At 41.6% G+C, this 22,520-nt stretch overlaps 1 protein-coding gene across 1 annotated transcript; it reads right to left on the bottom strand.

Moving 5' to 3' along the window:
* Positions 1-11,538: 11,538 nt before the first annotated feature.
* LOC308498886 (large ribosomal subunit protein eL36) lies at positions 11,539-11,923 on the bottom strand. Its single transcript, XM_081051622.1, has one exon. It carries the CDS (start codon positions 11,891-11,893, stop codon positions 11,576-11,578), a length of 318 nt encoding a protein of 105 aa, XP_080907748.1. The 5' UTR covers positions 11,894-11,923; the 3' UTR covers positions 11,539-11,575.
* Positions 11,924-22,520: the final 10,597 nt, after the last annotated feature.

The following is a 22,520-nucleotide window of genomic DNA, read 5'->3' as shown; positions in this document are numbered from 1 at the left end:
GGTCTGGTGCCCTGAATCTCCCTGGTCATCCTTCTCGACACCTCTGTCATCTCAGAGAAACAGAAGCCATTTCTAGTTTCTGTTCTGTAAAACAAGATGAACATAAATGGGACATTTTGCGAAACGGACGATTCTGTTTCTATTGCCCAGCACTGTGCTAGTACTTGCAGTTCTCCCAGTTAATACACACATTACACATTTTTAAAGGGTTAGACAAGAGTACAGCAACATAATGCACTCTTTGGAATTTTGGTGAAGAGACCCGGTCCCAACTATGGTTCTTTGTTCTTAGATCTGTTGTTGTTTGTAGCTTGGGTTCCTCACGTGGCCTCTGATCCTCACCTGTAAGGTGGGGACACGTCTATCTACCTCAAGAATATGGTGATAACGGAAAGGGAATCCCAGCTCCACTGTGTAAGGGGAAGTTACTCAACCTCTCAGTGCCTCAGTTTCCTCATCTATAAAATGAGGATAATAAAGTAATATCTACTTCATTGGGTTTTTGTGAAGAATGAGTTACTATATGTCAAACTCTTAGAGCCACAGTGGCACATGGTAAGCATTCAGTACATATTAGCTATTATTATATAAAACTGCACTGAAAGAAAGAACTGTATTAAGGAAAAGAATTATTTATTAGTACTTAAGTTGCATATATACGAATTGGATTTAAACACATTTCTCATAGTGTGGGAATCCATTGATACTTGGTAGAAAGGACTTGTTCCAAATATTATTTCCTCGCCATTTTCTTTTTTTTTCTTTGCATTTTTGTTTCCCTTCTCTTTAGCATGTTTCTCTTCCATGCTCTGGAAAATGAAAAGTGGTCTGGAAGGGTGGAAGATTAAATCTTTCAACTCCTCTGAAAAAAAGAGGCTATAAAACTGCAATATAATAATGCTAACAATAAAAATAATATGTAGTCAAATCCGCAAGCTGCGTAAACAAACTTAGCTGTGCTGTTTTTGGTGTGGCCAATGAAAGCCTCCAAGTTTTGCAGTGATTTGCAGGATGCTGAGCACCATTCAGGTTATAAGGCATCCCTGCAGTGCAGTAAAGTTGTTGGGAGTGGATGGGTGAGGGCTTTTTCAAATGTTTCTCTTGCACGTATTTGTAAATTTGAAATGACAGAGAAGGTTTATCAGGTAGAGAAAAGTGTGTTCAACTGTGAATCGTTTATTGGCTGGGACTAATACTATGCATACAGATTATTGTGACAACTATTTTAAAAGTGGGTGTTATAGAGGCTGACAATGGTAAAGATGTGGGTTATGTGCTTCTGAGACTCCTGGGAAGTGACTAGGAGGCATTTGGATAGTTCCTGGTGTGTGGCTTCTGTCTAATTTACACAGCTAGTTCTTTGGAGGAGGACTCTGCAGGACACTCTGCCAGCTGCCTATGAATAATGAATGGTCCTACACAGAGAAGGGGACTCTGAGACCTCCAGACAGTGATTGGTACCCACTGCTACCTCCACCGCTATCTGTCTATCATTCATCTATCTGTCTACCTATCTGTCATCCATCCATCCATCCATCCATCCATCCATCCATCCATCCATCCATCCATCTGTCCATCCATCTTTCCATGATCTCAGAGTCAACTGAATTCAAAGAGACTGTTGCAGGAATTGTCAAGAATCCAAACAAAGTGAGGAGACACTAAGTGCCTTAATCCACATTAAGGACAAACTGTGAAATGGATTTGGACACAGTTAATCTCAGTGGACTGTTATATCCATAGCTTTAGTGGAGAAATCACTCATTTGCAAATTGAGAAAGTCCCCATTAAAATAATGTGATTTAGTTGGTAAGAACAGTCCAGAAATTATACTTAGTTTGAGCAACAGTAAGCACATGTAAATCCCCTAAGAATGTATGTGATTATGCAGAGAAGAGTAGCAATGGTCTCTTGTACCATAATCTGTGCATTACAGAGCCCCACAGTGCACATTTACACAGCAGACCATGGCCTGACTTCAGCGGCAATGAGCTATGGATCGAATGCTCATTGAGAGGACCAGGCACTTCCCATTACTGGGTAGTAATAGCTCCAGTGGAACCCTTACACACTTAGGATCTTAGTGTAACAAGCAGGATGGAATGAATGCATTTCCGCTTTTACTCCTGCACAGTTTTTACCCCCTTTGAAAGGCTCATTTCTATTGGCACTAACTAAACACAAGATTTCCCAGAAATCTAAATAGAAATTGAGCATCTAAATTTATACTAACAATACTATTCAGAATTGAGTCATGTTATAATATACTATATATCATATATTGTCAAATATTGCTTTGGTCTGCAGACATAATTAGTATAAGCTAGCCATTAATAGTATGATATATGATCTAGGAATCTTTAATTTAACAAAAGCCAACTAATATTTATTTCTAATATGCTATAATCTTTACTCACATCACAAAGCATTAACAAAAGGTATATTCCTTAATGCTATACTCTCAAGGGTTTATTTGAACTTTTTTCTGGTTTGATTAGCTTATTCATTTTAATTAAAGTACAGTACAACATTTACATGGTGTTTAATCTGAAAGTTAATCCTGTTTTCTTAAAAGATTAAGTACAGTAATAAATATAAAATAATGGTGACTATATCTCATAGGACTGGTACTTTGGCTACATAAACAACTTCTGCTGGATATAGCAGAAACATAGATTTTCTCTAGAAAGAGAAAATCTTTTGTTAAGATATTAATGCCACAAGAATAGCTTTCTAATCAATCAAGAGCTTCCATGAAAACCAGATTCCCACCCTGGCTCTGACTCGGACATTCACATCTTTTAGATTTGAGGTGGAATCCCAAAACCTACTGCAGCAATCCCCTAGCTGTATGCATGTAATTATGGACCACTTCACTCCTAGAATTCTCCCCTCCCATCGAGTCTGACCTTTCCCTAGAGACAAGCATGCTTGTCGAAAGCATTCTTCTCTAGCCTAACTCTTCTTTTGTCCTTGGCAAATTCATTGCCTGTGTGGGCAACCTGTACAGCAAGCACCCTGTCCCCCACAGTGATGATGACTTTCTTTTCTTCCACTCTGACATAGCCACTCACTTCCATGGTCACACTCTAGACTTGTCATTGCCACAGAATATATCACTTGGAAGTCACTTACCTCCAACATGCCATTCTTCAACCACGACTTCCTTTTCTACCTGCTTCTACTACAGTAGTATCATGAAGATTACTAGTCCATCTACCGCTCCATCTCCTCCATCTTTATTTTCTTCTCAATTCACTCACACGTCATTGTCATTTCAACCTCTTTCTTGCAAATACCCCCGGTTCCCTTGCCCTATCATTCCATAATAATACTCCTATATTAAATGAACCCAGTCATTCATTCACCTTCCCATGTCCATTCCAAAGTGGGAGCTTTCCCATCATTCAAATATGCTTTTGTATCCCCAACTTAAGAGAGTATGTGCTCTTTGACTAGATCCTGTTTGGTTTTCGCCCCCAAATCCCCACCAGAATTTATCTTGCTAAGGTTGTCAATCACTTTCATGTTATCAAATTTAATTGACATTTTTTAGACTGCATGCTGTTTTGCATCACAGCATTTGTCAGAGCGGTCAATTCCTGCCATTTTGAAATACTTTTTCTTTTGGCTTCAATGACATCACATTTATCTGCTTTTTTTTTTTTTTTTTTTTTTTTTACCTCTTTCTCCTTTCTTTTCAACTCTATTTTGGGAAGACAGTCTCCTCTTCTATCAGAAGTTTATGTAGGAAGTCTATCTCAGAGTTTGGTCCTGGGTGCTCTTATTTTCTCAAATTATTAACAGTGTTGAATCCTAAAGATTCCAAATGCATCTGTATGAAAAACACAAGTGCATACAAAGACTGGTAAATGAATTTTCATAGAAGCTTCCTTCACAATAGCTCCAAATTGGAAACAACCCAAAAGTCTATCAAAAGGTAGATGGATAAACACATGTGTTAGTTATATAATGGAATACTACTCAGCAATAAAAAAGAATGAACATATACACACAGCACAATGGATGAATCTCAAATGCATTATGCTAAGAGAGCGAAGACTGATATAAAAGAGTACATACTGCACGGTTCCATTTGTCTGAAATTCTAGATAATGCAAGAGAATCTGACCAAAAGCTGACCAGCCCTGCATGAGGCTGGGGGCAGAGGGAAGGATGGACTCCAAAGGGGCATGAGGAAACCTGGAGTGATGGAAATGTTCTGACTCTTTAGTGTGAGGGTCGTTTCATATGTGTATACATCAGTCAAAATTCATAAAATTGAATGAATACATTAAATAGATGCAATTTATTGTAAGTTGTACCTCAATAAACTTGATTAAAATCTACCGACAATTCTTACATTTAAATCTGTAACATAGATCTCTCTTATGAGCTTAAGGTTGTGGATCCAACTATTCACGTGACCTCACCATTTTCATATTTCACAGGAATTTCAAATGTGTCAAATTTAAACTGATTCCGGGATTTATTCTTTGCATGCTTTCTGGTGTTGTTTTCCCCCCTCACGTCAGTAGATTGCTGTCTCAAGGAGACCTCAAAATACAGTGGCTTAAATAAAAATTGGAATTTATTTCTGTCTCAGAGGACAGTCTACAGATAGGGGAGCCAGTGCTGGTAGAGTGACTCTACCATCCTAACCCCTGGATTCTATTTCTGGGTTCCAGGAATGCTTTAGTTCTCATCCTATCTCATCCTTTCGAGGCAGGGAAAGGGTCAAAGAAGTGCCTGCGTGTTTCTTTTTTAGGGGCATAACCCAGAAGTGTCAAATGGCTAAACTTCATTACAAGGGAGGGTGGGGAATATTGTCTTTATGCAGTCATATGTTCAGCTGAAACTTTATTTTTATGGTAGGAGAATTGATAGAGAGAGGGCCTCAGGCTTTCTCAAGGGTGTGTGGGGTTTTAGGCAAATTTTTTTTGTGTGTGTGACCCCTTTCTTTCTATGCAATTGGATAAAAAATGTATTACAAAAATCCATAGGCCTATGTGAAGTAGTGTTTTGTTGATGAAGATTTAGAAAAATGGGTATAGAGGAGGGACTCACATATTTATGTAGTCTAATCAGTGCACACGCCCAGGTATCTCTTCATGTTCTTTGGGGTCAATTGTGTTGTTCTTGGCTAATTTTGTTTGTCCTGTGCATTAAAACATGTAGCAACACTATTGTTACTCACAATGACACAACCCTTCAGAACTTTTCGTATTGAAACAGTATAGATCTTGTTTTGGCTGCAGTACCCTAATGCCATTTATTTTAATGCTCGTTATATCATTATTTAGGACACGGCATCACCTACCATGCCACCCTTGAATACTGGCTTCCAATGACTCTCTCAGATTATTACTGTGCTTTCTTGATCACTACAAGTGTAGCTCTTACTCAGAGTATTCAGGAAAATGCAAACCATTTTCTTGTAGCTCTAAATTTTCTGTTATTAAATTTATGGTATAAATGTAGAACAACACATCTTCCAACGATATCTTCTCTTGAACTGTTCAGATTAGAATCACTGCCTTCATAGAATGTGATCTGTTACAATGTTGATGGACCTGTGCAGGGCACAGGGGTGAGATGCCCCTGGGCAGAAAGGAGCAGTCCATTTGCGCAAGGAATGTCCATCTTTCATCCAGCACAGCTTCAGACTGACTCCAGGCAGCATGGCATCACTACCTTCATGGGGGCAAGACAAGGCATGAATTAGAAAGGCTTGTTGCCATCCGGGAGCAACGGTCTTGGAAGCCCTCAGAGGAGATTGTCACTCCTCCAGCCCAGGTGGGCTTGAGATGCCTCTTTTTTCCTCCTCGGTGCAGGCCCAGGGATGCAGGCTGTAAAAGCCTCCACCAGCCACCTTGTAGCCTGCTGTTATTTTCTCTACATGACAGCCTACATAGAGCGGGACAGGGTGTCTTCAACCTCCTGAATCCCAGCTGACTTTGAAGGTGAGCATTCAGTCTCTTGAATGATAAAGGTATAAGATAAAAAGGGGAAGCTATAAGCTTCCAGGAAAAAAAAATGATTAAGTTCTCATGGTCATGATTTCTGAGTTAGATACCATAAAGTATGGTTATTGGAAGTCCCTTTGAAGTTTTAATCTTAGTTTTAATTTCTAAAGTTGGAGTTTCTCAAGTCACCCTAAACACAGACGACTTCTTCAGCTCCTTTTGGAAGTACTTTCCAGGCCTGGCCAACCGACCTTGGCAGAATCACACTTGTCATTTTCTGTCTGAAGAACAATTTGCAATTCGGAGACCCACTATGTCAGGTCTCACCACTATCCATTGTATGGTGGCCTCACACAGCTTTGAGTATAAAAGAATCTCTAGACATCAATGCAACACGACTAATGGAATGTCTCATCTGTTACATTTTACAATCATTATCCAACAATACCTCCAGCAACATCAAGGGGAATCGTTTTTTTTTTTCATTTTAAAGATGATCAAAATGAAATGCAGAAAGATTAAATAATTTTCCAGTCTGTCTGCCTCCAAAGAGCTCAGTGCTTTGACCTCAGTTGTTCTCTCAAAGGGAAGGAATAAAATACAGTTTAAGAGCCTTACGCTGATGCCATCAGTGTAACTGGTTTGGAGAAATGTTGAGTAGACAGTGCCAAATTTCTGTCTCATTGACTGCTTGTTCCTGGAGGTTGTGAGCTACAAAAAGAAATCTTCCTCCTTAGGAGATTAAGCTGGACACAGCCTGACCATCTGCTCTCCTGGCAGGGGCTGACGTACACTGCTTTTATGGATACGGGAGATGGAGCAGGGCATGTCACTGGCCAACAGTGCTGCTGGCAGTGAGGCAGAGAGGCAGATGGACTCCTAAGCCGCTGACTGCTGTCAACATCTTAGAGTCTGTGGAGCAGACATAGTGCAAATTGTATGTCTTGAAGGAAAGGCATGAGGTGGAGTCTTGCTAGCAGTGCAACCCCAGTGCTGGGAGGAGACCCCATTTTGGTGCCATTTTGGCCAGCAGCCCTGCCAGGTATCATGCTAGGTGCTGCAGTTAGAGCAATAAATAAGAGTATATAGCAGGATAGAAAGACATTAAGTTATAGTGCACGTAATTATGTAATTCTGACTGTGAGAAACTGTGATTAAAAAGTAGAGTGCTCTTTAATAGCATGTGTTGTGCGGGGGACCCTGCTCGATGCGCCATTTGTCGTGCGGGGCGTCCGGCGGGGTCTCAGCTCCCGCTCCCCACATAGGAACGCAGGACATGGTGAGGCCAAAAAGGAACACCCACAGAGCCATAGGTAGGGGAGTCATACTACTATATTCTCGCTGGCAGCTGGGTTGGAGGAACAGGAAGCAGGAGCCACGCTATCTGCAACCTGCTGTCCACTTCTCTGCAATCTGTGACCCGCACTCCGCCATGCCAGCTGCAATCCGCTCTTGCTAGCTCAGCCCCCATCTCCTTGCTAGCCCCCATTCTTTTCTGCTAGCGTAGCCACAGCAGTTATATTAGTGGCCAATGGCTCACTAGTTACAGCTGACGGCCAACTAGCCACAGCTGATGGCCATCTGATCACAGTTGATGGCCATTTACTACCTGAGCCAGCACCTTTCTATGTGAAAGGAAAGCCTGGAAACTGCTTTTTGGGGCTTTGTCTCGACAGCATGTAATGGGAAGATCTGAGTCTGCATGTGGAGTGGGATTCAGGGAAGGCTTTCCTGCCAAAGTGACATCTATAAAAACCTTGTGGGTTGTTTGTAACAGACCCTATAGGTTGCTCACCAAACACCCACTTCTCTTTCCATCCTCCCGTAGAGGAGGTGGCCCGAGGATATAGGTCCTGATTGATCTGAGTCAATAATGGCAGTCTCAGTGCTTTACCACATTGGTTTAGGCATGTATTAGGTTAGAGCATGTGACTGGTCAGGGCATGTGCTACAGTTTCGGTGATTGAGACAAGAGAAGACTGCTAGAGGCTTTTGGGAATGGTTTCCTCACTCTTCACAAGGAAGAGGTGACCCTCCCTATCTCTGAATGTTGTCATGTCTGACCTTGAGTGCAGCTCCGTTGAGGACCATTCACCAAAGGCAGAGGAGGAAGATGGAAAGAATCTGAGCTCTTGTTGGCTTCCTTAACTGTGTAAGTCAATATGGAGCATTAGCTTTGAGGTTTTCAATATGATCATTATGTGCGCCAACTGAGTTTGAGTTTGTTTCTTTGCACCTGCAAAGATAACAGGAGTTATCCAGGTAATGAGTGTGAGTGGAGGCCACTCCAGACAGAAGAACAATGCATGCACAGCCCTGAAGTGGAAATACAAAGTAGTCGCATGTGGCTGGAGAGCAGTGAGTGAGGAGGAGTGGAACAGGAGGAAGCTGGAGAGTTGGTGGAGTCAGATCATTGCCACTAGGACACTGGCTAATAATTTATATTTGGACTCCTTACAGGTATATCCAGGCTTCTAATTCTTTGTTTTGGATGACTCCAACAAACACGATGTGATTCTTACTTTTACTCCTGTGTGGTGGAGAATGGGAATAATTACATCATACCTGGATGGCCAACAATATAAATGAAATTCACTAGTAACTACTCAGTTCTCTAATTTACTTGGCTGATGTCACATTAGCCTGAAGTATTGTTGCTCCTGGGCTCACCATTGAGTGGGACTGCCTGAGGGTTACCCTCCGCACTTAAGCATTTTTGACAATACTTCAGAGAGTAGTTACACTGGTTGAGTTTGTTTCTATGAAGCTGGAGATCTTCAAATTCTTTGGTCTAAGGATCTGAGGGAGAATATGGGATTCTATAAAGTAACGAGGATGAAGGTCCAATGGCTCCTGCAGAAGAATTCCCGTGTGGTCCCCATGGGTGGGAGAGACTCAGAGGAGTAATAGGTCTAAAATAAAGCTGTGGGGGGGGGAGGGTGGTTTCTAACAAACTACGTGGACTTAGACAAGAGACTGGCCTGCTTAGCTCAACCTTGCCCATTGTCTTCGGCTCTTGTGCATGTGTAAGGTCTTTGCTCATTTCTTACCAGGCTCCTCTGGCCGTGTGTGTCTCTGGCAGGGCAGCCTTCTCTGGATGTAGCCTGCAGGGTTCGAACCCCGGATTCCAAAGGCTCAGGCTGTGGCAGCAGACGTCACTTAGCAGCTGTGTGAACTTGAGCACATCACGCAACTTCTCTAAAGCTATAGTTTAGTCACCTGTAAGATGGTCCTAATAGGAGTGTGACCATAGTAACTCATAGAAATGCTGCAGAGATCAAATGAAGTAATCTATGACCAGTGCTTAGCACAGCACAGATGTTCAATCTATGCTGGCTGTTATTCAAAGCCGTCATTGTGCGTTCCTCATCACTGCCATTGGTACCTGCGGGTTGGGTCCTGGTCCTCTTATGAACGCAGTATGGAGAATCCTATCACCTTTGCCCTCGTCCCGGTTAAGACAACGCCACAGCACAACTGTTTATTGAGCTATGTGTAGGCACTGTACTAGGTTCTGGGACTTAAGAAAGCAATAACAAACAAACAAAACAACCCCACTGTTTCCAAAATTAGAAAGAATAGCTTGGCTTTACCACGAGCATTCATTTCTCACAGTTAAGACCTAAATCAAGACTATGGCTGTGATTCTCAGGGTGCATTGTAAAAACTAGGACCATAAAGATCTTTAAAAAAATTTCCTTACAAAAATATTTACTATTTTAATTTGTGCTTTTTGATAGGTACGCGGAACCTCCTAAATCTACAGATGCATTACAAGTTTACAAGTGCCTCATATTCAGAAAGAGGGTGAGTTTTTGTTTTTGCTTTTTTGGAGTGTGTGCATTCTTCTGGGATGTCTCCAGCATGAGCACAGCTCTGAGCAAACCATGCTTTGCAAAGTCAGTTATTTGTTTTACTTCTGCCAGAATATTGAAAGTTTGCCTGGTGAACATTCCCTGAAATCAAAATGACTTATTATCAGGCTTCCTTTGCTTTTGATCCTGCTGCAGGATGGTGTGTTTTCCTAATGATGCAGAATCTCTCGTTAAGTTCAGGAAACAGGATATAAGGATAAGTCAATTGACTCAATTTATGGACATAATAAAACAGTCCCTATTACCTTCAGCAGTCAAGGCAAGACAAGGTGAAACACAGTGTTGTAAAGTTATTATGACAAAATAGTTTAGTATTTACCTGACCAAATAAAGTGAAAATACTGCATTTATTTTTGAAGCGGCACTTCAGACATTATGACCTAAAATTAATAGTGGTAGACGATCATTTATCCTGTCGCACAGGGATATTGCAGAGTTCACTCAAAGCCAGGAATATCTGCTATTAAATCATGGCAAACTGAAAAAAAAATTTTTTGAACTATTTCCTCGTGTCTGCTCTATGTCTACTGTTGGCCCCACCGAGCCAGTGTTAACAGCTAAGGCATTTCTTTTTCCATCTTGTAATATAATTAAAAACAAATTTAGAAGCAGAATAGATGTTTTGTACGTTCGAGCCCTGTCCGTTTTTGGGGAATGCACTGGCAATGCACACAGCTGTTCCTGGTGATTATAAGCTCAGAAAATAAAAAAAGGGAGGAAAGAAACCAAGTTCACCAAATATGGCTGCTTTTGTCTTCGAGTGGGAAGCACGTCTTTGGGGTGGCCGTAGGAAAAATAGATGTAAATCACGTATTTTTAACCTGCTGCATTTCATAAGAGATGGACATGAAGCTAAGGGGTATAGATGGTTTCCAGTAGATGAAGACAGAGGATATCTAAAGGCTACGATATGATATTAATAGCTAATGAAAATACAAAATTTTAGCTAATTTCTGGCTTTTGGTTAATTTCTTGACTCTAATGTCTAAAGTGATTTTGTGTTTCTGGATTAAAATGGGGCTATGATTTTAAGTTAGGTAAATAAGACTGTGGGCATACAGCAGACAAGAAAAGGTCCTAAGTTTTGCTTTGAATATTATCTGTTTTCATATGTTGATCGTGAGTTGCACAGTGACCAACATTTAGATCGTTCAGGTCTTTGCTAGCTATCACCTGCATAAAGCTTACTATACCTGCCAACTCTGCAAAATGGCATCTGGCCCTGCTGCCTTCCCCTGCCCCAACTCCCAGTCCATCTTATCCTGCATGGCTTTTTCTTTTTTATAGTCCTATCACCTTCCAATATTCTATGTAATTTACTTTTTATGTTTGATATTGTCTTCCCTCTCCACCCACCCATGTGAGGTTGGTATCTTTGATTTGAACACGGCGGATCCCAAGCATTCAGAGCAGTGCCCGGCACATAGTAGGTGCTCAATAAATATTTGTTGAGTGACTGAATCCTAGCCTTCTTTTGCCTAAAACATAATAATGGTTTTCATTGGCTTTGTGATAAAGTGAAACTTCTTTATGTGACTTATCAGATCCAGTTTACATATCCAAATGCATTTCTTTTCATTTTTCTCCTGAATACTTGCAGCTCTACCAAACCATGGCCTGTCTTGCTTGTGGGTTTTGCTTGTGCTGATATTTTTGCCCGGATTTTTTTATGTCCTCTTTCTTTTTTTTTTTTTTTTACCGAAAAGGTTTTATTATACACACAGGGGATGGGGCTCAGTCCTTCTTGGCTGCTGCCTTCCTCATGGCTGCAAGGACGTTGCTCAGCTCCTCTCTCTTCCTCTTGGCTCGGATGTGTGTCCCCACCCTTTTCTTGATGAACTTCAGGGCCCGCTTGTCCTTAGAGACCTTGAGCAGCTCCATGGCACGCCGCTCGTAGGGGGCAAAGCCGCACACCTCTCGGATCATGTCCCGCACGAACTTGGTGTGTTTGGTGAGGCGCCCGCGGCGGCGGCTGTGCCTCGGCTTGCTGACGTTCTTCGTCACCTTGTGGCCCTTGTTGAGGCCCACGGCCATGGGGTAGCGCAGAGCCATGGCTGCTGCTCCTCAATGGCTGCCGCGGCTGAAGGGGTATGTCCTCTTTCTTTCTGGCCAACTCTGATGAAGTTTTTAGGACTCAGTTTAGGTTTTCTTCCAGGAGGCCTAGACTGGCCTTCCAAGTCTGGGTCAGAGCCCCTCCTGTGTATTCGTAAGCATCCTACAGTTCCCTCATCATAGCAAATTTATATTATATCGGCATGGACTGCTCTTCTGTCTCTTTCTTTTTTAGGCTATAAGCTCTATGGGGGCAAGAGCCAGGCCTGCCTCATTCATAGTTTTCTTTGTGCCAAATGCAGTGCTTAGCACCTTGTAGGAGGTTCATCAATGATGTTGAATCAATGAATCACGAACGGAAGGGTATGTCACTCAGACATCAGCTAGGATCACCCTACCCAGTAAGATCTAGGGAAGGCTGGCCCAGTGTCTTTGTATGAGGTATTTTGACGATTTCTAGGGGGAAAACATTTCTAGCCCCAATTTCCCTTTTGAATTCTTATCGTCTCTTTATTTAGTATATTGCAATATGGTGCAGTGGTTGAGCACATGGTCCTGACGCTCCACCATCTAAGTTCAAATCCGCCCCTGCCATTTATTAGTTTGTTTACTTCTCTCTGACTCAGTTTCCTCATTTGTAACCTGGGAATGATTGTGCTAATACTAGCACCTTCCTTATGGTACCTTGTAAGGATTCAATTCGTTTGGACATGTAAGTTACAAAGAGTTTAAGACACAGTAGGTCTTAGTAAATTTTAGCTCTCCCCATCAACAGCATAAACAAGGCTGTTGCACGTAGCAGAATTTTCACGGAAGGCTCGCAGGCCCCGAGGTTATATCACAACAAGTAAAGGAGTAAAGGAAGACATCCCCGTTGGGCACAGTCCCCGTGTCTGCCCCTCGCCCCCCCACAGGGTCTTCCCCCAGTGCTCTCCCCAGCAGAGGGCTCTGGCCTTTGGCTCTTTCACCAGCCCTTCTCTTCCTCTCCGCTGCTTTTCCATAACCGACGCCTTCTGCATCTCTCTCCACAGTGGTGGCAGGACATGCCCGCTTCTTCCCTCTGTCTCTTTTGCTGTGCACGTACACGCTACTGCCCCAGGATGACTTCCAAACTGGACTCCACACCCCGCTGTACATGTACGAAGCTCAGCCCCGTGGCTGGGCCATCGCCAGCGTTATTAGGAGGTGCTCATCTCCCCTTCCACAAGGCCATTTCCCTCAGGAGGCAGCTGACGTTAATGGCACATTTATTTTCTTCATTACAAGTAGAAGGAAAAAAATGATAAGTACCTTCACAGGTCTCTCTCTCTCTCTCAAACAAGCACATAATCTGTGAAGCAGAAAACACTAGGGGAGCAGCCAGTCTTCAGCTTTTTGTCCTGAGATAACGCAGTTCCCTTTTGCAGGAACAGGACCGCAGGAGGCCTGATGGCCCAGGGAAGCACCCTTTTGCTTTTCTCTCCAAGAAGTCCTAGCTGAAGTGCTGTGTTGGAAGCAGCCACGTTAGCAGGGCTGAGCTGCTGCAACATTGTAAATGCCAGCAAATAAAAGTGTCAGCAGCCTGGGCTGTGGGAGGCTGGCAGGGACTGGAGTTTAATGCTGTTCTGTCGAGATCGGTCTTTCTAGGGGGCTGGTTCATATCCAGCCCACACGAGTAGTGATTCAAAGTTATTTCCTACTGATGGTTCCTCCTGACCCCAGAAAAAAGTGTGTGGAGGTCTCCAGCCGCAGCCCACCAGGAAGGAGGAATACCTACTCTACTTGAACTGCCCTCTCTCTCCAACAGATGGCCCTATCATGGTTAATGGATGGCATTTCGAATGGTTGGTGGAAGCTTCCCCACCACTGCCTATACTGATAATAGAATTTTTGTATTACTTCTCATGGGACTCATAATCACGTGAAAAAAAATATAAGAAGACTTGTTTTCTTTTCACCACTGGATGTATTTATTTACAAAGAGGGACTTTAAATGGCCAGAGGCACATATTCTCACTGGTAGTAAAACTCTATCCTGTGATTCACTGATTTCTCGGGCTGGGCTTCCTACAGCGTTGAGAGTTCCTAACCTCACAGCACGCAGACAGAGAGAAGCGTCAGCCATTTCTGTCTTATGCTACTGGACAGATGATTCCTGCCTTAGGTGAGTTCTGCAAAAACAAATAGTGTTTTAGGCCTCAGGGTACCTTTTACATTTGAATATAAGAGAACAATGCAGCTTTGGCCCTTGAAATTGTGTAGGAGAAGATGCTTGTTTCTGGGTAGTGAATATTCAGTAGTCTGGCCCCAAAGACTGTCCACTGACAGCAGGATCCTCGCTGTGCAGTCAAGCAGGTTTCACCAGGGCGAGGTCTCAGCAGAGGCAGAAAACAGAGCCCCATGTTGCCGAGTGCTCTCTGTAATGGGCATGCTAATGGCTTGGAAATCGTAGACAGCCATTGCAAATGATGTTTTCAAAGACGTTTTAAGACTTTGGATAATGCCTCCGATCATTAGTAAGTGAAGGAAACAAGTAGGATGCAAAATACACATAGTATGATCTCAACTCTGAAATCGTAGGTGTCCTGAGGGACAGATACCAAAATGCCCATAGTGGGTGGCAAGCTTAGTCTTTTAGTCTCGTGTCTATTAATAATGTCCAGTGATTTTCCATACTTCCTATAGTGCACATATATTACTCTTTAAATCTGCATAAAATAAATGTTTATTTAAAAAAACAAAGTGGAACAATTTACTTCCATCAGTGACAATTTTAAAAGGTGTAATTTTTTACAGGGAAGCAAAACCTATTATTGTTCCCTTTTATCGTTCTCTGTTGGGAAGTAAAACGGCCCCAGCCTACTTTAGCCAACTCTTGTGATTTTCTGTGTATATTCTCACCTCAAAAATAATGATGTTGTACATAGGACCTAAGTTAATGTATTTGTGATAGATGACAACTATTGGGGGCAAGTCAGGATCACTTGTTTTTAGTTTTGGTGCTAAAGCTTTTCATCTTAGAGTAGTGTGATACAATTTTTTAAATAAAAATTGCAAGATATGTGCATATAGTAAATATATTTATGTATAAAAATGTGCCAGTGTTTTTACTGTTAAAATAAAATCTTATTTAAAAAAAGTACTCAAGTAATAAAGTATCCTAAGTTGCTGGATATCCTAAAGTATCCAATGTATTTTTTGACATTGACTATTTTAGGGAAAAAGGGCAAGTTCTTTTATTGAATAACTCCAATATCCTCTCTTCATGGTAAAAACTTTTTAATGGGCAGTTTACAAGATATATTCTTAGGTCATATCTGTTCAGTCTAATCTCATGCACCTTTCACATCTATATTTACGTTCTAAAATAGGAATTCTAGAAGTACATTTTGTGGAATAAGTAGTTCCATGACATGTTTGTGGAAAAAGGGTTGTGTGCTCAAAAAATTTTGGAAACACTGTGTATTATACTAATTCTCAATTCTGTTCTCAATTCATATACTCATATCAAATGCTCAGGAATATTCTGCAGTGAAGAAATCCTTTAAACTGTTTAAACCAGTATTTCCCAAACTTATTTAACCAGGAGATTCAGAAATACTACTTCCAAAGCACTGCAAGAACCAAAACATCAAAGAGACAATGAAAGGAGTTTCTTTTGCTGTACTGAAAAAGAAGCAGGAGAGTGGATAAATAAAATGAGCAGGATTTTCTAGAAAAATGACTCAAAAAAGGTTTTATGCTTAAATCATAATCCTCTGCCCAAAGCCCTTCAATTAACTGTAGAATCTTTCAGATTCTTCAGTGACTCTACGCAATCATGACTTTACTTCAGGTCCCGGAAACACCAGAAGCTGAAGTGCTGTTCTCCTTGGCCATCTCTGATAGTTTCACTTTATTCCCTAACTTAAGGGTCCCTTTTGCAATAGCTGCAGAGTTGATCTCTTTGGTGAAGAATATTAGCACTAACCCCACCTCCCGAAATCACCTCCTTCCGTTTCTTTCAGCTTCTGGTCTTTCTTGTTTTGTCTCAGAGCAAAGTGACTCTGTGAGTACCAGAAGATTTCCTCTTAACACCATTTGCTCTCCCAGCTCCATCATTTATGAGGGTAGGCAAAACAGACCTCGTTTCTAACAGGTACATGCTCGCCCTTTTTAAAGGATGGTTTTTAGACTGCTTAGCAGCAACACTTTGAATATATTATCTCTGAGAATGTCCATGAAACCTTCTGGGCCTACTTTGTCTGTGACATTTATATTTTTTTCAAGGACTATGGCTAGATTTGTACAGTGCCTAATGTATTAGAATCTTCCATTATTATCTCTGTGCTTTTGAAATCAGTCCCTGCACTTATTGAAATGTGGGCAAATCCATAAACAAAGAGAAGTGGTTGGGATGTCATAGCTGTTTTTACAGAAGGTATCTGCGACAAGGCTAATTGATTCAGGGGACTTCGTTTTCAATAAAGGAACAGAGATTAGTTTACTGTCGATCTTAATTATTCCATCCATCAACCATTTGTTGCCCTGGGCAACTGGCATCATCTTTGCTGCTTGCTAATTTTAGCTCATTTGACTTAGGCTTGTTTCTTTTGTTTCCATTTTGGTGTATTTGGATGAGGAAACAAGGACCTGACATTTCTATGAGTGAAATTTTAAAGTGTGCTATGGTGAATTTACCGACTGAAGACCTTTGTTCCTTTTTTTATTTTGTTATTTATTTTTTACTGCTTGATTGGAATTCATAAACTATATGTGTTTGTGTGTGTATGTGTACAGAAAAACCAGTAAATGAATATAAATAGCATGAACCTGTAAGTGTGCGTAATCTGGCCTATTTGCAAACAAGCCAAAATAAGTGAGAAGAAAATATAATTACCATGGCCAGAGGGCATTTATTTGATCAAGGTCTCAAAAGAGTACTGAAATTCTGGCTCTTGGAATTTAAGTATGCTCAGTGTCGTTTTAGTTACATTACTTTTAAATCAGTTTTTGGTTTTGTTTTGCTAAACCCCAACTACCACTCCGTCTTTCTGCACATCTCCCCAGTGCATTCACCAGCCTTTGTGTATCTTTTCCCTGTCTGCTCTGCATAGCGCTGTCTTCCTGGACTTTTAAATAAATGCAATTTGGACAGAAAGGCCTTCTAATTGTAGCCGTAAGTGACAGGAGGGGAAAAAAGACAGGGATTTGCACAGATAAAACACAACAGAATACTTCCAGAAAAAGAACAACTACATGGCTGAAAACAAGGGGAATATATTTTGGTCAACAAGTACAACAAAATAATACTTGTTTAAATACTGCATTTAGATTTTCACTTGTCTGGGAGGTGACCTTGACTCATTTGGAAGCAGCCTTGTTTATACTGGGGCACAGAATTGCAACTGCTTGGTATCCGCCTGCCCTTCCTGCTCATTGTTTCACATTCTTAGCATATGTCTACACTGTGAAAGTGTGATCACACATACATAGGTTGGGTGTTCTAGTGTAATCAGATGACACTCATAATAACCTAATGCAACACATTTAAATTGTTTTCATTTTTTTTGCAGCATAATAGTTCCCGTGTCACATCAATGACTCCTGTCTTTGTCAGATAATACTGCTTGTTGCAAGAAATTCACTCAAGAAAGCTCAAGTCCAAAGAGTGCAAGTTTAAAGGATATAGGGTCAATCTCATGGAGGCCAGTTATGGGAAATATAGCTGGGATTCCTGGGAACTAGGATACTGCCAAGAAGGTGCTCCCCATGTGTGGGGACACAGCCAGCAGTGCAGTTTCCAGGCTCTCGGCCTCACGTGGAAAGGTGCTGGCTTAGGTAGTAAATGGCCATCAGCTGTGATTGGATGGCCATCAGCTGTGGCTAGTTGGCCGTCAGCTGTAACCAGTGAGCCATTGGCCACTAACATAACTGCTGTGGCTACGCTAGCAGCAAATGGGGGCTAGCAAGGAGATGGTGGCTGAGCTAGCAAGCGCGGATTGCAGTTAGCAAGCGGAGCAGTGAGGGTTGCGGATAGTGTGGCTCCTGCTTCCTGTGTCTCCAACCCAGCTGCCGTGAGAATATAGTGGTCTGACTCCCCTATCTATGGGTGTTCCTTTTTGGCCTCACCATATCCTACGTTCTTAAGTGGGGAGCGGCACCAGAGACCCCGCATAGCACCCCACATGACACCATCCCTGTGGGTCTCTCTTTGGGCCCACATATTCTCTCATCTGTAATTCTCTTTCTGTAAATACACTCCATTCTGCTCTGTGGCACATCGGCTTTCTGTGCAAGGCTCTGAGGTTTTTGCTACTTCAGAATGTATGCCCTCCTGGGGTCTGACCGCCACTTCACACGGCCTCACAGTTTCCTGCCTATCACCAAGGAGGGGACTCTCACTGATTTGTTATTTCTCTTAATTCAAATGAAGAATTATTGTTGATAGCCCCCGCCAGGCTATGAGCTCCAAGAAGGCAGGAGCTGTGACTGTTTTGCTCATCAGTATGTTTTTATTGCCTGGCACAGTTCATAGTATGTAGTAGGTGTGCAATGAATTGGTGAGTAAATAACTCCAATATTTCGATCACATGAGGTTTGTTCCTGTTGTCTGATATTTTTATCTCTTGGTTTTGGTTAAGTGGTCTCCTCTTGAGAGCTGAACATTGCATATGAAAAATTGAAGAGCTCATTTTAGGTTCTCCCCCAGAGAAGATATTCTTTTGCTTCTGATATTTGGACAGAGCTATTTGTGTAGAGGCTAATTCCTTAATCTGATCTGAGACTGAGCTAATTCATATTTGTGTTTTAGTCTTTATAGAAATTGTTTATTTCTAGTAAGCCCTTATTCTTAGAATATAGCCCTTCAGAGATTCTAAGGAAAGTTTGGCGTGTTTCCAGGACCCTTATTCTTGGTGGGCCCTGAACTCTGATTTTGTTTTTGTCCAAACGGTAGAAAACTGAAAGCAGAAAGCTCTTTTCAGCTTTTCAGCCTACTAGCCATTACTTAAAATGCCTCAAGGAGAAAATTGTTATGGAATGTCAGGCTCATCTCTCTATAACCCCCCCTCCCACCACCAACCCACTTCTCCCCAGGGTCTTGGCCTTCAGGTCTTGCCACTTGGTAGATATTTTATTTCATTTTTTTGGTTTAGTATTTTCACTCATCTGGTTGCTCTTTGCAAGACTGTTGGTTTGATACAAATCTGGCCAACGAGAGCCAAAAGTGGAATCTGACTGTTGAGTACATGAACAGTATATTCAAGAGAAAGAACGTGTTGGACCTGTTTTGGATTAGGTATTGTAACTGATGTACTCAGCTCTGGCCAGAGGGATTGGGGTCATGTAGGACTCAGAAGAGCTGCTCTGCTTGGAGCAGGGCAGGCTGAGCTCGGTGGAAGCTGGACATGGTGGGCATGGTCAAGGGTGTCAGCTTCAACTGTCTTCATCATCATTGTCATCATCCTTCTTACTAATGCCTAATTTTTGAAACTTTGTAATCTATAAAACTCTGTAGTTTGGGTTTTCTCCTCTGGTTTCAATACTCTAGGATTTATAATTGATATTTATGTTAACATTTATTCTGACACCCTACAGTGTTTAATCGTACTTCATTTTTACCATTATCAGCAGCCAATACACCTAAAATATATGTGTTCTAGGTCATAGGATGACCAGTTTTCCATTCCCAACGATGTGTTTTTCCTCCTGCCCCACCCACCCCCAGGGCAGGAATTGCCAGTGTTTGGTCATTACACCATTTCTCTCTCTACCCTCTTCAACTCTTTCCACTCATAAGTGGAGTTCCTGAACAGCTAATATTTGTTTCGGTGCCTCAAATCAAGTGTCCTGGGTGCTGAGAGTTTGAGGACAAAGCACAATGACTGAGCAGCAGGGAAGAATGAAGGACCAGTGACAAACTGAGGTTCCCTATGCATTTAGTATGAGGCACCACCAAATACCTCTCTTACCTAAAATATATTACCTGGGATTCCCTGAACAAAGGCTCAAAATGAAAATACCTAGGTAAACCTAAGAATAGATGACAAAATATCCATTCTTACCTGGCTAGAAGTTTAGAAACTAGGAATAAAAATATGAAGTGGCGCTTCATTGGGGGAAAAAGGGAGCAAGACCATGAGTTAAAAAAATGAGGTTTTTCAATTTGCATGATCAATTTTGCTTCCACTTATTTTTATCAGAGTTGGGACAAATTGAAGCAATACCCACAATACTTTTTGTCTTATATGGCTACTTAAATCTGCCACTTTAACATAGCAATGACATTATCATTATCATAAGAGCTAACACCTCCTGAGAACTTAATCATGTTCTTACTATGCATTATTGTTTAATTCTCACCACAGCCCTATTTCATAGGCATTGGCATGATCACGTTTATAGATGATGACATTCAGGTTGGAATGGGTAAGTAATTTTCCCAAGGTCACTTAGACTTTCCCAAGAAAGCTTAGTAAGTGGCAATGGCAATTTTTGGATTCCCAGGACTGGCATCAGAACCCTCACTTTTAAATGCTATACTATGCTGCCTATAGCATATAGGCATACATTTTACATCTGTAAAATACATATTAAAATGTTTTTATGACTGTCTGTTCTACGGAAGTATATGAGAAAGTGTGATTTTTCAATAAGAAAGAGGGCTACACAGTAAAAGGTAAAATCAAAATGTCCATAGTTGAGTGTTTACTACATATTTGAGTATAACATGCAGTGGCTCAGTCAAGATATATGCCCATTTCTCTTTCATGCAACAACCTAGGGGGAACCAAAGGTGCAGCATCACCTAGGAATTGAGGTTCTTTCTCTGTTGTTCCTCTGCCAGTCCCAAAGGTGTTGCCCACGTATGCCTGGTTGGAACTGGCATTATGCCCACCTTCTAGCCCATGGTAAGGGGGAAAGAGAGAGAGAAGAGTGCATACTAAGATTTCTCAAAATGGTCAGAGCTGGAAATTGCACACATCATGTCTGCTCACATCCCATTCAAGAACTTACTCTCGTGACCATAGCTAGCTGCAAGGGAGGCTAAGAGGTGGAGTCTTTGTCTGGGTGGTCTGTGCTTTAACTAAAACTTAGGAGGGGATTCTGTTTCTAAAAGGGAGAAGGAGCGGATGAATACTGGGGATAGCGAAGAGCTTCTGCCCGATTTCCAACTTAGTAACAACAACAATATACCGGGATGCCAAAAAATGTACCCATTTTTAAGAGCTGTTCTCTATGTATTATTTTTCAAAGTTGAATTGAATTATGGTAACAATGTGTAGTATGACATTCACTCAAAATATGGTGTTAATCAAATGAATGCTAACGTCATTCATTGTATTACAATTTTAATACAGTTTTTTCCTTACTAAAAATGTGTACACATTTTTTGGGGAGCACCCTCTGGATTTATGAGTTTGAAAATTTTCAAGTAATCTGGCATTGGTTATAAGTGATTTCCCCCCTTTTTTGTAGTAAAATATCCTGTGTGGATATAATCAAGATAATCAGAATGATACGCTAATTCAGAACAAATTCTATAGTCTAAATTGTGTCAAAATTGGAAGAGATTACAGGCTATTGTTTTACTGCAAAAGAGATTATAAACACCATTAAGATAAACTTCCCTATGTAACTAAAGGATATTTATGGGCACACATCATATAAGGCACTTGACTAGATATTTGGGAATAGCTTACAGGGATTAATTATAGACATACTACCCTTTTTCTATTTGATTTGTAAGATAAGATTGATGGGTGTACACACAGAACAAAAGGGGATTTAATGACAGGGTTCAGCCTCATACCAAGTAGGCAGTCTGATTCGAAGTAAACACAGCACATCACCACCCAAGCTCAGGACTGGAAGCCTCTAGGCGCGATTAGCATCCTTGAGCAAATTAAGAAAATTTCTTAGGCGCCCTGTGGGGGCCCATGCAGAATGCAGTCACCTGAGCCACTCAAATGGGTACTCAAATCCAGGGAAAATGAGGACATCTAGGATTGCAGTTTTTATTCCCAAAGAATGTTTGCTTTGGAAGTTTCTGTGCATGAATGTTGACAAAAATTCACAGTGGTTCCAAGGGTCATGTAAGTCAAAATGCCCTTTTAGGTGCAGTGAGCCTCCGAGTTCCTGCCATTTGCCATTCTTTGGTGTGGCTTGATCTCCAAAGTCAGGGCTTGTTTGTTCTGGTGACTGCACATTCTCTTTTTTCTCACACAGTTTGGCAGACCTGCTTGCCGAAGCGACCATTAGTTTTAGTTTATGGACCAGGAAGGAGCTTCTCCAGGGATGGGTACTCAAATCACAGAGCATGAAACTGTAAACCTCTCACACAGCACAGTCCAGCAACTGATGGAGGGACAGATGAGGGAATCGGGGCCCTAGGAAGGTGAGGGGCTTCAGCATGGTTTCCTGGCTAGGGCAGGACAGTTGGGTCTAGAACCTATGTATCTGGACTCCTAATCCAGTGCTCTTTCCTAGCTTCACTTGCATTAATTAATTGCAAATATTAGGCAATTTGAAAATTTAATCAAAGTCACCGAAATCCTATATTTTTGTTTAAAATCCACTTTATGTCTAAAAATGCTTGTATTCGCTAGTAAGTTAGGCATTTCCCGGCACAGGCAGAGTCTGTCCCAAGGGCCAGAAGGTCTCCCCC

This window comes from Rhinolophus hipposideros (assembly GCF_964194185.1).
Source record: "Rhinolophus hipposideros genome assembly, chromosome: 6".
In the NCBI taxonomy this organism is placed as follows: domain Eukaryota; kingdom Metazoa; phylum Chordata; class Mammalia; order Chiroptera; family Rhinolophidae; genus Rhinolophus; species Rhinolophus hipposideros.
The sequence above is the reverse complement of the archived record's forward strand: the minus strand, read 5'-3'. Positions and strand labels throughout refer to the sequence as shown.